Source organism: Odontesthes bonariensis, chromosome 7 (assembly GCF_027942865.1).
Source record: "Odontesthes bonariensis isolate fOdoBon6 chromosome 7, fOdoBon6.hap1, whole genome shotgun sequence".
NCBI lineage: Eukaryota > Metazoa > Chordata > Actinopteri > Atheriniformes > Atherinopsidae > Odontesthes > Odontesthes bonariensis.
The window spans coordinates 28,656,716-28,674,480 of record NC_134512.1 but is presented as its reverse complement, the minus strand read 5'-3'; the positions used below and the strand labels follow the sequence as shown (position 1 = coordinate 28,674,480).

The window sequence follows — 17,765 nt, the reverse complement described above, 5'->3', positions numbered from 1 at the left end:
GTGTGTGTGAGAGTGTGTGTGTGTGTGTGTGTGTTGCACTGACACATTATGATAGTATTTTGGACAGGCCTGCTTCAAACCTACGCAGCTGCTAATAAGACAGATCTAGCAGAACATAGCAGGGGAAAATTTAACCTGGTACTTTGTCATCTCGGATGGAGAGACAGAAGAAAGGCTGGAGATGACACCAAGTGAGAGTGGGAGGAGTGGAGAGGGACAGAAAAAGGCAACAAAGAAGAGATAGGAAGAGGGGCGTCGAGAGAAAGGAGAGAATCAGATGACAGAAGACACGGATTCAAAACAGAGGAGGAGGTATGAAGGAGTGACCGACTACTGCAGACGCAACAGGGTAGAAAAGATCTGAGGACACGAGGAGGTGTGTGTCTGTGGCCGGGCCAGACAAGGGAGGCTGGCAAGGATACACTGCTAACCCCCATGGGGGGGGGGGGGGGGGGGGGGGGGATATTAGTATCGATTCTCGAGCAGCCTCTAACACCAGAGTCTACCACCAACGTTTTCATCAGGCACAAGCCTGCACTGTTTTCACATGTTTAATGTGAAGTAAATTCTATGATATTAATATTGAAGTTAATTGACAAATAATAAAAAAAAAAATTTTAAAAAGAGAAAAAAGATAAAAGCAGAGTTCAGGGAAAAAAGCTTCGACGGAGACTATAAGGAAGGAAAGGAAAGCAAAACGGCAGCTAAAGTGATCCCCCCCTGCTGCTTTGCTTTCCTTAGATATGAAAAGATATGGTATGGAAAGAATAGACAGATAGATATGGAAAGAAGAGGAAATGAAAGAGCGGCTGGATGGTGAAGGAGGGAAAAATGAAAAGAGAAAAATAGACTGGCTAGAAAGCTGCACAGGGAGTGAAACTTCATTTCATTTGAATGTGCCCCTTCATCATATGAGCAGCAGGAAGTGCCCTGTTAACTGGTCGTTAGTAAAGCAGCAACTGAATTTGGCTCAGTTGTGTTCAAGAAAAAAAATGCTTCTGCATATATCCAATAAAGCGTTAAAAGTACCGGTGCTACCACTGCGACCACTTTCTAAGCACTGGACTCTGTGACTTCAATCACCACAGCAAAAACACTGATAGAACACCCTTTGACAGCTGGAGATAAACAAACATATAAAGAGTCAGAGCCGACGATTATTCAGGAAAAATAACGAAGCGCCATGAATGGATCTCAGTAGGAATTTGGAAACATTTAGCTAATTCTTCTCCATTCGATTCCATCTTGCTTTTGCTTTAATCAGTGGAATCAATCAATAGAATATGAAGACAACAGCAATCCTGACTGTCTCAATTAGTTGTAAAGTTGTAATGGATAACTGCACTGACACCAGGTGTCTTAGCTTCAGGTGAGGGCTGGAGCTGCATCTCCACCTCTGGAGCACCGAGGTCTTAAATTCATCCAAAAGTGAAAGCAAAAGTTGGAACAGAGTAACACTACAGCTGCCCTTCTTTTAAGAGTCACTTTATCACAGGTATAGCTGCTTTTTTTTTTTCCATAGACCAACGTTTACCCACTGCCCAACATGCAAAAAAAACCCACGACACTGTAAGTTGTTCCGCGGTGTGTGTGTGAGGCCACACACTTCTAACAAGCAAAAATGTGTTAATTCAGCCTCAAAGACATCAATAACCACGGTGCCTCAGAGCAAACTACACATACACAACACCACAGCCCGACTCAGACACATAAAATATTCATCACACACTCGGAGGCAGAAATTAAAACAATTACAGATCGTAAGAGAAAGGAAGCTAAACTCGGCGCTGTGATCATTCGTATCCAATTCAGAAAGGAGCACGAGTCAGCTCTAAATCACCTTTAAGTTTTTATTTGGTATGTTTCACATTTGTTACCTCAACAATATGCACGCACACACATGCACACATACACGTACACACAAGCATGCATCACATTAACATATACTCACTTTTAAATTTAGCTCTGTTCTATATTGTATTTTTTTTTGTTTCTATGTTTCTTAGAAACCTCTGGGTTTTTTTAATCTCACCTGCACATCTGGTTTGCTGTATTTTAGCTGTTTGTTTGTTTGTTATATTTGTGCAAATAAATAAATAAATAAAATCATAAATCAAATCAAACAAACATTTCAGTATGAACAAAACTCAGCTATATCAATCAGATTCTCCACTCCAAGGACATGAAATAATAATAACTTATGACCTGCGTGTATTTTATGTTTTTGGAAGTTAGTTGCTGTGAAAAGGGATGGAGGTCACCATGAAAAATTCCCTGAAACCCGAAGAAAGACTGCTTTGTGGTGGTGTCAGGAGAAATGGTGGTGGCGAAGATGGTGTCAGAAAACTGCAGTGTTAAATAGCACGTTATTATTTATAGAAGGCCTTCTGTTGGGATTTCCACCGCTGTTGCCTGAGAATCTTTGGCAGAAGCAAAATCCTCATTGTACAACACAAACAGTCTCTGAAAGAGCTGTGAGTACTTATCCCGACGAGCTTATTCCAAAGAGACCTGCACTCACCAGCTCTAACAAAGAAAAATAACTCCAATCAGGATATTTTGGGGTTATCACTGATTACTTAAAGCTGTATAAGCCAATACCAATCAAAGGGGTAATCTGAAACCTCTGAAATCTTTTTATTTAACCGTTCTTAATATGGCGTTGTCCATGTAAGATGTAAGAGTATAACGCGTTAACAACAGTTTATTTACTGGCTGCTGACCCGTGCAGCATACTACACTCGCATTGTAATAGATACCATTTCAACCACAGCTGAACACAGTTCCTTAAAAAAGAAAAAAAATCCCAACTTGGCAAACTGCATCCAGAAAAGTAATTAAATAATAACAAAAGGTCAGCTCAAAGGTGTTCTGAATGCTGTCTGAACCTGATATCTGCCTCCCTAAATGCTCCACTTCACTCCCACAGTCCGTAGACACGCATTTTAGGCCGACTCGAAATTGCCCGTAGGCGTGCGCCTGCATTGTTTTCCGCCTCACTGCTTTCTGTCCTCCAACAGCAGAGCTTTTAGCCCCTTCCCTGCTGCTTAGTAATGCATGTATTCTGGTCTGACTTTCGGATATCTGGGGTAAGCATCCATCCATATTTGGTTTAGGACAGCTTGTTTACCAGCCACCTTCATTTCAGCTGTCTCCTCTCTGCTCTGCATCCACACACAGTGAAACAGACAGCACTACTTTCCCTCCAGCTAATGATGATCCTGAATCCATGCTCATAGCTGATTGCTAAATTACAAACAGCTCCAGGCGCTTGTCATTTTCAGCTGAGGGCGGTTTCTCGTTAATAATCTTCACGGCTGAATTGGTCTGGACATGAAGCGTCGGTAGCACAAAATAATATGACATTTGTTTTTTAGGGGATGAGACAGAGCCTTCTACTCCTCTGTTTTCTCTTCTCCTCTCCACTATGGTCTCCACTTGGTCTGCTCCTACAATTAACCTTTTGCAGATATGAGCAATCAAACAACCCAACAATATCAACAGCCAATGGATGGTGCACTCTAACTTACCATCCAGTGCACGTAAAGACACATATGAGTGTGCTGAGGGCGAAGGTTTGGTTACACGAGAATTTCAGGAACACACTGACCACTCCAAACTGTGGCATTAGGCCAAGCTAACACAGGAACTTTGCATTTCAACAGGAATTATACCAATACCTATTGCCAAGAGATAGATTAGAAGGACAGGGGCACTCTCATGATATATGATGCTGCAGACAAAAGTTGATGAGCTTAGTTTAGCAAGCCTGGCTCTGTCTGAGGTCAGCGAAATCTGCCTCCAGGGCACCAGTGATTTCTTTTTTTTGACTTTGGAAAAAGCAAGGCCAAATATTTTCCCCAGCCGTCCTCCAGGTTTTTAGGCTAAACTAGCCCAGATGCTACATTTAAAGGACTCGGCGAGTGGTACAGTCTAACTTCTGGCAAGAAATGAAAAAGATCGTATCAAAGAAAAAGTGCACTTGCCAACCACTGCTCCAAACAGGAGGGAGCCATGTTTGACTCATTTCTGCTAGAGCACCAGCAGACAGTGGAAATACTCCAACAGCATTACTAGCAGGGGAACGTTCATTCTTTCATTTCTCTGTTGAAAATGCAGCCAAAAAATGAAAGGAACAAGCTGATATGAAAACAAAGGTGTACTTTTTAGAGATACCGCTGTCGCAACACAAAAGCACATCCGGCTGAACCTAAAAAACGATTTCAATACATCTACGAAATGAGAAATCTTTTCAAAGTCACTGTCAAGTAGAAAGTCAGCCAAATGTAAAATAAATCTTTTAAAAAAGGGGGACACAACAGCAAATCATGAAACACTCCTAACACAGAAGGGAAGAAAAAAAATAGTTTCTTTGAGTTTTTCCAACTCATTTCAGCATTTTAAAGACAAAGTTTGAAGCACAGCATTCATCCCAGAGATGAACGCGGGGAAACAAAATCTTAGAACAGTCACAGAAAGTACTTGAAGCCTGAATCATTTCAGTTTCTTCTTCTGTGGTTGAAGCCGCAGAAAAATAACAAAGTCAGTCACTCACTGTTCTTGCAGGAGGAAGTCCACGTTCTCCGGGGAAATCTGTCCGGTAACAGGATGGAGAAACGACGTGCTCCTCTGGTTATGACTGAAGTGACAGAGGGAGGAGAGAGATGAGACAGAATTAGCAACCTCTGCTGCGCTGTAAACACTGAAGGCATCACACCGGGCTGTCACCCCTTCTCTGTTCACAACAACACCCGAGGGCCGATCATTCCCCAGACGAGAAGAGGGCTTAGGAGATCTGTCCAACCTCACCACCCTGATGGGCCTTCGTCCCTGACTTTCCCAGCTCTGTGTAGAATGTGAGGGGTGACTGCAGGACCCCCGTCCCACCCACTCACCCCACCCAACCCAACCCATCCACCGCTGCATGTGTGGAGCAAAGTGTTGGGCTCAGCACAATTGCTGGACAGTGCAGGCGTGGGCCTCCATCAGTCATAGGCTCGGTCAGTCATTCAAAGCCTTAACTAGGGTGAAAAAGCATTCGACTGAGTAAACAACACTGGGTGGCATGTAGGGTCACTGCGTGGCTGTATGTGTGAGCGGGAGTGTGTATTTGAGACGGAACAAAGCTGTCAGGAAATCGTAGCATCGCCAATTGCGATCCAACAGCCCAACAGCTCCTCTGCCGTCGTCTTTACGTGAGCTGCACATCTTTGGGCTTTGAACATATAATTATATCGAACTGATGGCCCGAAGACTTCCGTTTCAGTCTTCAAACCGTATTCAGACGTTTATTCATTGACACTCTCAAATGTGAACGGTATCTACAGCTGAAAAGTACGCGACTTATCGGAAAAACATAACCCGAGGGTGACCAATGGACGGTAACGGCCTCAGTGCTATTAAATACATTGCAGTGGCCTCAGAATCACTGTTGCAAAACGATGAACGACATGAAAAGTTCTTGCCCCCAAAAGGCCTCCAGAAGAGCTACTTGGCGGTAAACATCAGAGGCGCAAACCTGATGAGCCACACCACAGACACACTCAGCAGAACAAACATATGTGTGTTGAGGCTCAGAACCCTTTCCAGGGTCCACATACAATCAATGCGGAGTTATACCGTTTTCACTTCAGTAGCAGCTCACATGACTCATGCAGTACATATGCCAGCTTGATGCAGCAGAGCAACAAATCCAACAAGAAAGCAAGGTTTCCCAGGAGACCCTGTCACATGGCAGCAGCCCAGCCTGTTACAAGTACTCAGTGTCATTCATAGCTCAGGACGCGAGACGTAAACACCTCTTGTCACAGGAACCAATTACCACTCTGTTCAGCTCAAAATGACTGTTTACCTTAGGTTCAGGTACCCTTTATACTGCCATTACTGGAGGAAAATGAAAAGAAGTCCCAGAAAAACAGTCCCTTAAAGGACTACTTTGCCTCAAATGGCTTGAGTTGTGGATCTTATTTGAATATTTAAAGTTTTCTGAATGCCATCGTTTGTGCAGCCCAGAAGAGGAGCTGCAGTTGTACATGTCAGCATTGAGCCCTGATGGTTCTCTGCATGAACAACAATCCCAATATCAGACACTTCTTTATTACATTTTAAGATACAGAAATCCGACAACAACAGCTCTCTGACTCCCATCCTGTGGAACCAGTTCCCAGTATAGATTTGGAAGGCAGAAATGTTCCCTAATTTTAAGATTAGGCCAAAAAATATAATTTTTGATAAAAGCTTATAGTTATCGGGTGGTCGGTGGCGTAGTGGATGTACATGGCACCCCATGTACAGAGGCTACAGTCCTTGCCTGCAGCTGGCCCCAGTTCCAGTCCCACATCGGACGGCCCTTTGCTGCATGTCATTCCCCCTCTTTTTGCTTCCTGCTTCCTGTCTCTCTTCAACTATCCTGTCCATTAAAGGCATAAAAGCCCCAAAAAAGAATTATAAAATTTAAAAAAATTTAAAAAAATTTAAAATTTAAAATAAAAAAGCTTATAGTTATTGCTGGGTCAGGTGAACACAAACTACCACTTGGTTATGCGTTTTTAGTACCAGGCTACCGTGGCATTTAATACACAACCCAGCCTTCGCGGGTTACATCGACTTCTGTCAGAGTTTTAGTTTCCAGAGGTTTGTTTTTTTTCACCTCTTGCTGGATGTGTCTTTAAACAAGATTATTAGGAACATCGTGCAATGGATTTGAAGGTTTAAAAAGCCAAACAGAAGCCCCGACAGTGACCTACGGAGGACCGTGCTCCCATTTACACATACATGTTTGACAGCTGGCCATAAAAAATGTCTACAGACTGACTTGTGAAGCGAGTGCTGGGAAGCATGAGGACACGTTGCTCGTGATTCACAGAGGAGGAAGGCTGCACATGACTGGAGATGCTGTTGGCCACGCTGCCGACGTCTTAAAGGACAAAAACACACAGCGGCGTAGCCCGCACCTCACAGGGGGGGATATGCTCATTGTTTCACTGTGACAAGGAACCCTGCAACCAAGTCAGATTGACTCTGACTGATCATGATTGTCCGAACAGGAAGGAATTATTATCAATCAGTCATGGCATGAAAAGAGAAACTGATCGTGCTGACAGGCCTCTGAGGGGTGAGTTATAAGAGAGACACTCCTGGCAGGGCTGCGACCAATCCGACAGCCGACACTAAACGGCAGTCGCAGTGTGTGAGCACTCTTTAACTGAATGGCGCTTTTGATGTCGTGTTTGAGCGTGTGGTTACAAATCTGAAAGATTTTGCAAACCGATGGACGTGAACTATTGGGATTAAAATCTAATGGAACCGTTTATTCACACCGTTTCATATAAATACCTAAAATACCTAAAAATGCACAATAACACAAACTGATGCTAAGAAAAAAAGTTTGAATAACTGAGAGAAAAGTGGTTGAAAGAAGAAGTGCTCACCTCAGTAGATGAAAACATAGAGGATTTAAATAATAATGCCATTTTGCAGTGGTGACAGCTGTAAGAATGTCTTTCATTCGCACAAAAGTGTAAAAACTGATAGGCGCAGTCAAAATTCATAATGACCCTCTGAAATTAAAAGCTACATGTTAAACCCATCAAGTCCGTTTCCAGTCCATAAAGAAGTAAAGAAGCTGAGGCCAAAGTCACCTCAAATCCTCTCCGTCAACTGGGCGGTAAATTTGGATATTGATCGAGCACATTCACACAAAGGCTGTTTTATCTACGAGCTGACATATGATGCACTTCTCCCGGGGAAACTGCGAGATTCGTGTCAGATTGCACACAGAACACCAACTGGAACAGCATGCAGGCTTCCCGAGAGGTAGTTTATCAGCGGCTGTGAATTAATTCTGCAGTCAGGTTCAAAATACTACAAGACGTAATAGATGTGATGGTGTCATTTCAGACGAATGCAGGCAGCGATGACCTCAGGTGCAGAGAAAAGATGTCGAAACCAGCGCCAAAAGGCTGTATATAGCACCCTTTAACAATGCCCTTCATAAATGGAAACGAAAAACCTGTTCACAAAGTACCTTACATCCCCGTTGTTAAGTGCGTTTAGAGTATTTTTTCTTTATCGCTCGCAATACCCTGAGTGCAGCCTCAATAAAGCTCTGTGGCATGAAAGTATCAGTGGTCAAAACTTTAATGGCAATAGTTACATTTTGTGTAATTTACCAAAAATCGAAGTCTAAAGGCTCCCATTTGGCTTCACTACTAAAAGGAAAACTTCTTAGGTCCTTAGCAACGAGTCAGGTGGAGTTAGATAGAAAATTTGTACATATACGACTTGTAAGCCTCTCTGCTGTGCTTCAGCTCTTCCTAAATGGTCCATTCCTGCAGAGGAGGCTCTCATGCAAGCAAGTAGCCATGACGACTGAAGAAGTGACTGACACCAGACTCTTTCTGCCTCTAATTGATTGTTTTCCGCTCAAACATGGTGGATTCTAGTAAGCCACATTAGATGTTTCAAAAGAAGCACATGGAGAGCTGATTTTATTTTTTTTACAGACTGTTTTATGTAAGATTGTCAGAACTGTGTGACGATCTTGGGAAATATAGGGGGGGGGGATTATTAAAGTTAACAAATTCTGTTTTAGCTGCTACATATAAGGGCTCAGCTTTCAGAGAAAAAGAGAATGATCAATGAGCCGAAAATCCTCCGACCAAACAGTGTAGACACCAAATCTACTGTAACATGGTACTGCAATGCATGCAGCTCACCATTGTTGCTTTACACCCTGCAAATGCACTACTCTGCTTCAGTCTCAGCACCCCAAATCAAGCCCGTTTCCAGCTGCAGCCGACAGCTGTTCTCAGGTTGCGAGAAGGACAACTCTGCATAAATGTCTGTTTAACAGGGTTCATTTTAATTTCACAGGGCCATAAAATTCTACATCAAAGCTATGTGAAACTGATTATTACAGCTTCAACAACAGTATGTGATCAAATCAAAACATGACAAGCAGTAATGTTATATGGAAAAGTTAAAAGAGACAAGAGACCAAAATATGGGTTTTTCTTGTTTACCTCCATGATGAAATATAATGAAACGCGTGTGCACGTCCCCCCATGACCCTGAATGGGATGCGCCGGATACGGACAACAAATAACTGAATGAATGTGCATTTTCTACAATAAGCAAAGCCAAGCTGGACCTTATACAACATGTGGAAAGGAGTGCATCTCTGAAGGATGGGCAGATCGTTTTATGATACTCAGTACAGTAATACTGATACAAGCCTAGTCAAAAGTAGAGTATGAAGCGTTTCTGCTATCTCATTATTTCCTCCTTTAATTAAACTCTGTGTATAAAGCACCATTGTGATGACTCAAACAAGGTCTTTCTTTTTATGGTACATGTTTCTGTGCCACTTATCTGGAAGCGTGCTCTTGAGCATTTCGGGTCAGACTACCTTAAGTGCTAGTACGGTACATTACATTAATTCCAGACAGTGGGAGCTGCAAGTGGAAAGGTTAAGATCAACTTCTTTTTAATTTCATTGGTTGGGAAAGAAAAACAGTGTGAGGACACTGATGATAGATGAAAGCACAGACACTAGACGTCTTCGCATTCTAAGCATCTCCTCGGTCACGGTGTTCCTGATCTTTCGTAGCTCATATCATTTCCCAGCGCCTCAGCTTAAGGGTGCTGTAAGTTTGCTGGGGACACATTCTCTGCTAATAGCGGACGCTAAAGCTAACATTCAACTAATCTTTATGTTTCTGTTCTTCCATAAACTTTCTACGGTGGCCGAAATCTAAAGCTTCACCTTAATCCCGTGAGCTTTGATAAGGATGGGTTGTTTTTTTTCTCCCAGTACAAGATCTAACAAACACCTGGTTCTGGGCTAGTGTATAGGCAAGACTTTTAAGATACTTTAAACAAACATAGCAAGTTTTTCTATTCGACAAAGGAAGTGATAACAGCTTAGCCAAAGTTCTTGATCATGCTTATCTCAGGCACATTTTATCATAATCTGCATTTGGGTATGTTGCAGTTCCTGCAAATTTGTTTTCAACAGTCGAGAGGTTTTTTAGTTTGGCAAAAAAAAAAAAAAACACCGAGTTAAAGCAATACAATGTAACTTCTCAAAAAGCCCATTTTGGAGCTCGCCCTACAGGCTTGGAGGTAATGTACGGTTACACTGTCGTAAATACAACACCCTTTCGCTTTCACGTTTCTTGACGAACCGGCGAGGAGTCAGAAGGTGCAAGCTATGTCGACCGAGAAGGTAAGAGTAATCAAATGTACCTGGGAGCGTGAGAGGAGTCTATTTGTTTTTGCGGTAGGTGTGCCAGAAAGCAAGTCGAAGTACTTCAGCTCAGCTCCAGGGCCGGTCCAGCAAAGTTACATAGCGCAGTTTTTCCAACTCAGACCCCCGAAGGGCATAGGAGACAGGCCAATCGTAACATTAAAACTCATTCTAGCCGCACAATTTTTTTCAAGCTGTTATTTTAAGGTAGAAATGTTACATAGTATTGCTTTAACCCTACCAGAGCGACTATCATATCAGATCTGATCTCTGTATAGTGACAGTCTTCGTGATTGAAACACCGCCCGCTGGTTCGGGCGCGCAGCAAACAGATGCAGCTTTTCCGCTCTGTTGTTATTTTGACGAAGCAGCTGCTTGAGAAACCTGAGACGATGTTACAGCCGATCCTAGCGTGTGGAAAACAGATCAGAGCCGAATGGTTCTGCGCTCAAGGTTCTATCAACGACTTTGTGCATCATCATCATTTCAATCCGATGCGGTTTAACCACAGAAAAATTCAATTGCCTGCTTCCATATTCTTAAAGTAACATTCATCCCACCTCCTCCCGTGAAAAATCCAAAATTTATGAATTGCAACTCAAAAATATTCAGTGCAGTCAAAAAAAAACAAGCAAGATAAGACGGTGCAAGTTTGCTAAGAGGGAAAAGTGAGCAGCTACAGACTCCAGTTAGACTGCATAAATATATCTTTTATAAAGTATATAAATACCCTTGGTCATTAATATTGAAACTTGTGCAATTAAATAAGTCTGACACGAGATCCCACACAAATGTCAGAGTGACTCATCATTCTGTCATCATCTCAGGCAGGAATTTGAGGTTTTTAATCGTGAGACTAGAGTAAATAAGAGAGTTGATAACCGAGCCTGTAAACACAGACACTCGAATCATCTGTTCAGACAAAATGACTCATCACATTGTCGTCTGAATGGACCCACAGATTCAAGGACAACTTTGCCTTTAATCCAGGTTAGGTACTTTAACTTCTGCCTTTTCTTTTTTTTTGTCTTCTATTGATCTTCCCTCATCAGAGCGGCTCCCCTAAAGATGAGGCAGCCGCAGGAAAAAGCCAGGCTTGACATCAAGCAACCACACTGAGCCTTCCTCCTACAAGGCAGTCCTGGCCGCTGTCAGCTGGAGTTTCTCACCGCGTCCGTGTTTGGCTTTTCTGACCCCGAACATGTCCACAACGCACTTAGGAGGGACGGGTGGTAAAGCTGCAGGGTTGCGTAAACACTTGGCCAACTCAAGGCCAACTCTCCCATGCATTACATATGATCGCACATACCACACATGATCTCCCTCTCACTGACAGGCTGCACACACTGCACCTGCTGTGCCACACGGTTTGGTGTAGCACGCAGGACCTCGGCCCACTTTGCCCCCGCTCACCCATGCTGCACAACTTACAGCACTTTACAACTAAGTGGTGCTTCGATGATTGGAGGATTAGCAATTCATCAGGTTTAAAAAACATTTAGCGGCATAATAAGCTGACATTTCAGCAACAGCTAAATTGTTTTTGGGGGAACTTTCGCAGTTTGAATAACACGTCAGTTAATCGGGGGAAATGATCAACAGCTTAAAAAGTAACAATCATTAGTTCTAAAAACCAAATTAAAATCCATTTCGGTTCCTTCCTCGCTGTGCTCCTGCCAAAAGGAATCGGCACGTCTTGATAATCGATGTCCCCTCTGAGTGAAACTGCGCCAACACCTTCATAGTCACACGTCAAACTGTGACTGATTCTTTTCAGATGTTTGATCTCTTAAACACGATCAATGCTACACATAATAGGTTTTGGGAGGGGACAGAGAGCCTCTATTTGGAAAAAAAAAAGCAAGGACAGTTTGAAAAACATTAATAATACTTAGCTAAATAGGGTTTATAAAGGCTTTTTGCATTAGACGAAACAGGTCTAAATGTGGCCCCTCGGCATCTCTTTTCACTGACCACGGACAGATTGATGTGTTACTATGAACAGGAAGGCCACACCTCCATCGAACTGCGACGGTTGCTTCAAATAGCAGAGCAGCTGGCTTCGACTGCCACGCGGATAAATGCATTTGTCGTCGTATCTTTTTGGATTTCACACCCTGCCTTTGTTTTAACAGATGTGGAACAGACGGAGTGTTTCACAAATGATGTGGCGAGTGGGTGTTCGCTCAGTCAAAGGTCATTTCTATTTAAAGGGATTTTTCCAGATGAAATGTGTTTGAAGTGCGGACAGGGTGGGGAGGAGTGCTCGCCTGTGCAGAATGGGGAAACACACAGCAAGGTCATTCCATTCGGATCACAGCATGCAAGAGTGTGTGCAGAGAGAAATGCGGCTTGCGTGGGTGAGAGTGTGTGTCAGTGAAACAGCAAAAAAAAAAAAAAAACACCATTCGTGGGATTGTGTCATCATCAAGCAATTAAACAATATTTACACACATTTTTTTTAATGCGCGGTAAACAGCAGCCTTCTTCAGGCAAAGTGCAGAACTTGACAATCTGCTGTAAAGCCCAGCTTCTCCTTTGATTAGGATTGTATTGATGGGCTCGCAGACTGACAGCACTTTAAAGCACACTCATGCACAGGAATGCACCGTTAGCAATGAGAAGTCACACACACACACACACACCAAGCGCCGCTAAGAGCTAAATGACACTTCAGTACAAAGCCTGGGGTTGAAATAAACCTCCCATAACCGAGTTGCACAATGCCGCAGCTGCCACAGCTCGGTTGCGCTCCAAATATATGTTAAAACATTTTCACTGTCGATTTCACAGAATGCAGAGTGGGCCGCTGGCACCGCAAATCTGATTACTTAACAACCGCTGAGTGCACAAAGGGCCCCCTGGTAATGCTTTTGGCCTCTGACCAACTTAATTATTGAAAAATTACACACAAAAGGGGAAAAAAATACTGTAATGGTGTGTTTATTTGGCAAGTTGTTAATTGCCAACACATGTTGTCCACCTCTGATTATCTTCCTATGTATTCCCCCCCCCAGTACCCCATGTCAGTGCAGTACTGCTTTGCTTCATGTTTTTTTACTTCATTTTTTAATCCAATGCAACAGTAGCACCTTTGGTTGGTAATTTAAAAATATATATATATATTTTATATTTTTTAAAGCAAATAAATTATTTCAGCCATTCATGAATCTAAAACACTGGCTAATTACAACAACACTAAACGCTTGTTTTCACCAGCTCACTGCGTGATGAACAGCTTCGGATATTTTCAACACTGTACCGTAAAATCGGCGCCTCCAGACTAAACTCCCGGAAGCAGCCTGCTACAGTAGCTCTGGTTAGATTGTGTCTTTGTTTGCAGGTTTAACATTTCCTAATGAGTTTTCCTTCCTGATAATTCAAATTCTTATCTAGGCTGGTTTAGAAGCTATTATGATTCCAGCGGACACTTTTTATCTCGTGAGCCACAAAGCCAGCGGCAAAGCTATTTTCAACTGGAAACGGATAATTGAGCTTTTCAAAAACCCAAATCATCTCGAGAATAAGACATCGAATCCAGACAAGCTGAAGAGGTGGCTTTGTGGATGTAGGGCTAGAGAGCAGGGAGCAGGAAGTCGAAACCTTTTCTTCACTCGACTGAGAATGTAAAAATCACCGGGAAAATAAAGTAGAACAAACTTGAAACGCCGGCCAGAACAATATTGGGAATGTAGCCATATGCGTTTCAGACATGGCTGCAGCAACATATTTGGAACTCCAACGCCTCTGTTAAACGACACATGCAGACAGAGCCTGCAGACAGAGTGGCAGGAGTAAAGGAGGAGGGGCTGCAGTACTTTTCAACAACAGAAGGGGTGATCCTGGGCAGTTACTGAGAAAATCCATCCATCAGTTATCAGCTCGGTTGTTGCCAAGCTACAAACACGACACCCAAATGCATTCATGGTGATAGTTGGAGATTTCAACAACGCCTCTCACTCTGACACACATCCAATTTATTTTTTAACAGCTTGTAAACCAATTTTTTTTCCTATATTGTTATTTATCTATTCACTTATTTATCCTCAATCATTTATATCACAGCCATGTCATTTCCGTTCTGAGATTTTAAAAAGTATCATTCAATTCAGTTCAAATCAATAGCAAAACTGTGCGGCTTTAGGGTAAAATGAAGCTTCCACTCGGACTGTCATTGGGTAAAAGGTGTTAAACATAGCAGCAAAGTAAAGTATTGCATATTGATCTGCAACAGTCCATGTATCAAAACAAAAAGAAACGGACAAGTGGGAGCACAAACAGTCGTGTTTAAAATCTCGTTTTTTCCATGAAGTGACAGCATTTTTCTGCACAGAAATTTACACGAGTGAAATGTGAACGTTTTCGCTTCACCACCACCGGGCCGTGCCAAGCATAGCAGCAGTGAAAATTAAGAGCCCACTATAGCACCTTGTCCGGAAACTTATCACCCGTGGCCACAGAGTTGAAAGCTTAAGTAGCAGAGCTATTAAGCATGCTTACTGAAACAGCCCAACCAACGTATGCAGACACTTTGCCCTCCTGTTGGCTGGCGGCAGAGACGGAGTCGCCGTGCCAGCAGCTCACTTCTGTTGCAGTAACCTAAGAGCCAACTTTCACCATGTTCTACCGCTGGAGCTGCAAAAATAAAACTGGGATCATGCAGGAAGCTTTTTCAGCACAATGGAAAGTTGCACTGAGGGGGGGAAAAAGCCCACAGTGCTACATTTGTTAAAGTTTTCTACCATTTTTCTCTTTTTTACCTGCATCCACGGTCAGAGCTTCGGCCTCGTGACTTTTGCTCCCCTCCAAACACGTGAATACGACCAAATGCTGCATGTACTACACACTTATCCTGACTATAACAAGGAGGAGGGAGTGTCAGCATGCAAGCATGGCCAAGGGGTAAAGAGATGGAATACAATCTGAGCACGACAAACACACAAAGTCATGTGCACACACACACACCGAGTCACCCGGCTGAATTCTTAGCAGGCCGACGCTACCAGTAAATTCCTCCCTTGGCCTGGTGAGCATGAGGCAGTGACACATTCGGTTCAGCTCGGTGCTGCCGGCTCAGGTTTTTACCGCCATCTACCACCATCAACCAGCCCACGCATCGCAACCACAAACAGCCCCTTTAATTTAATTTTCAGTCAATCTCTTTCTCGTGCTACGCCCATCGCTCCATTCCTCACTCCCACTCAGGCTGAGAAGCATTCGGAGTCGCTCCCTCATTTGATTTAATAAAAAGGTGCATCGATATCCACAAAGTTTTTGGAAGGCAAGCAGTGAGAGCAGACATATCTGCTGTGCAATCGTGTGACGTGAATGGCATGGGAAACACTGATTATTATCCCACTATAAAAAAGGTAAATGTTGCAGCTTTAACATCATCCGGTTTTGAAGACACTGGACTGTCATTTGGCCATCGCCAGAAAACATTCTTCAGAGAAAAGGGATAGAACTCAATGATACTTAACATACTGATCGATATGATTTTGGTAGTTGTCACAGAACTCCCCCGTCACTCAAAGAGGTGACCCAGTGAGTTTCATTCTTAATATTCAAATAAGAGGGTTTGTGTTGCCATTAAGGTAAAATGTTTAAAGGACTTAATTTGACAGGCTGTAGATCGGTTCCGGGAGTTTGAGGTAATTTCCTGTAGATTGGAAAGTAAACCATCTGAATGTATGCACGTGAAATCCATCTGCTGCCAGCACTAGAGGCAATGTCGTAAGTACAAATTCATTATTAGGTTAATAAGTTAAGGTTAAAATACTATTTAAAAAGGAAAGACTACACTTAGGTACAACGTTCTATTTACATATATTTACATGTATATTTCATTACAAGATTTTTGCTAAAACAGTCCAACTTTATTCTTTTGTTACAGTTTTCACTCTGTCATGTAAGATGATGTTGGAAGCCATAGTAAACAGCAAGAAAATGCTCATTACGACTCAACGTCTTTTTGCATCAGAGTTAGCTGGTTGTATAGCTACAGTTGCTACACTGCAGTGAGGACAACACAGGGTTCTATAAAAATGAATTGTCTGTACAGCCGTAATGAAAGCAGTCATTAAATGTTTGTCAACTGTTAAATGGAGGCAGCTGGAAGCAACATTTCCCTCATGTTTAAGCTTGTTGAACAGTGTCATATTCCTGAGGGTTTAATAGATCTGCTTTAACAGTGTAGTTGTTATCAACTCAAGCAAAATGTGATCATTTGTTTCCACTTAAGGGCACCATTCTGTGCACAGTCCCTGAAGAAAAAGCTGCACCAACAAAGACGGTTTTGCATGTGCTTCTAGCGTTACCGTTTTTCTCACGATAAAATGTCGTTTTGTCATGTAAATAAACTTAAAGTTAACAAACATCGTGTTAAAAGCCCAGTGAATGGGTGTGAATACTTTCTCGGTTTGAAAAAAAAAAAAAAAAAAAAAAACAGCTCAGTGCTCCAGCTAATTATCAAAAGTAAAACCATGGAGGAGGAAAGTTTGGACGGCGCTGTTATTTCTTTTTTTTTTCTCCCCGATGACATGATCTCAGATTCCTCCGAACAGCAGTCGAATGAACCGGCCGCTTCTGGGCATGTCTGTTAATGTGACGACAGCAGTTCACACTTGTGCTGTTCTGAAAGTGATACGTATACATTACTAGGTCTGACCAAGTCAGATTGCCGTCTGAAAATGTCACGAAAAAGCACAGAGGAGGCCATTCATTCAGTTGCAACCAGAGTAAAGATAACAGGACACTATGTATGCGAAAGGGGCCAAAGATGATCAAACACAATAGGGCAGATTACAAGCTGGGAGGATGGATGAAAGTGCATTTTAAGTGCATTGTGTAACATCATCTTCAGGTGGGATGGTGAGTAAAGGTCAGAATTAGAGCATCAGAATGTTGAGTCGATGTGCAGCTTGCAAAAAAAATAAAAAATAGGCTCCATATTTTCTTCAGACTGTTGCAGAGGAAAAGACACGAATCTGGGTTACTGTTCACTTCTACTGGATTGAAGAAATTCAGGACCAAATGCTAGTCTCCTGAGGAGGCTTGCACATGTGTCCCCACATAAAGCAGACACAGGAAGTGCCTCTTAAGTGTGCCACCAAAGTTTGAGACTGTGACTTGATATTTTAGTCGCTTGGTTGATCCACATCCACAAGGTCGACGCAGCTGGCCGACAAGCAGGACTTGAAAATATTTACAATAGCCAGGATTTTGTGCCCTGAAATTGTTCAGCCACATTTACTTTTAACTGGTGACAACTTAGCTCTAAAATTACATAAAACTGCCCTTTTTTGGGGTGGGTTTAGATTACGGTAAAAAAAAAAAAAAAAAAGACTGGATTTTTCTCCTGTCTATATACAGCAGGAATACAAAGGGGACTACACCAAGAGACGAATCTGCAGCTTGTATAACCTCATCTCTCATTTATCTCATCACTCCTGCTTCGTCTTGCACACACCAGGACATCTTTGTCACACCCGCGGCTCATTTTTCAGACAGGAAACTG

General features: G+C 42.6%; 1 protein-coding gene across 9 annotated transcripts in view; it reads right to left on the bottom strand.

The window, feature by feature from the left end:
• LOC142384308 (pleckstrin homology domain-containing family A member 7-like) overlaps window positions 1-17,765 on the bottom strand; it is a 127,663-nt gene that overhangs the window by 61,964 nt on the left and 47,934 nt on the right. For all 9 annotated transcript variants that reach the window (XM_075470451.1, XM_075470456.1, XM_075470452.1 and 6 more), the window contains one exon: window positions 4,556-4,639. In XM_075470451.1, coding sequence (XP_075326566.1) covers window positions 4,556-4,639 — 84 coding nt within the window. The remainder of the gene's footprint in view (window positions 1-4,555; window positions 4,640-17,765) is intronic.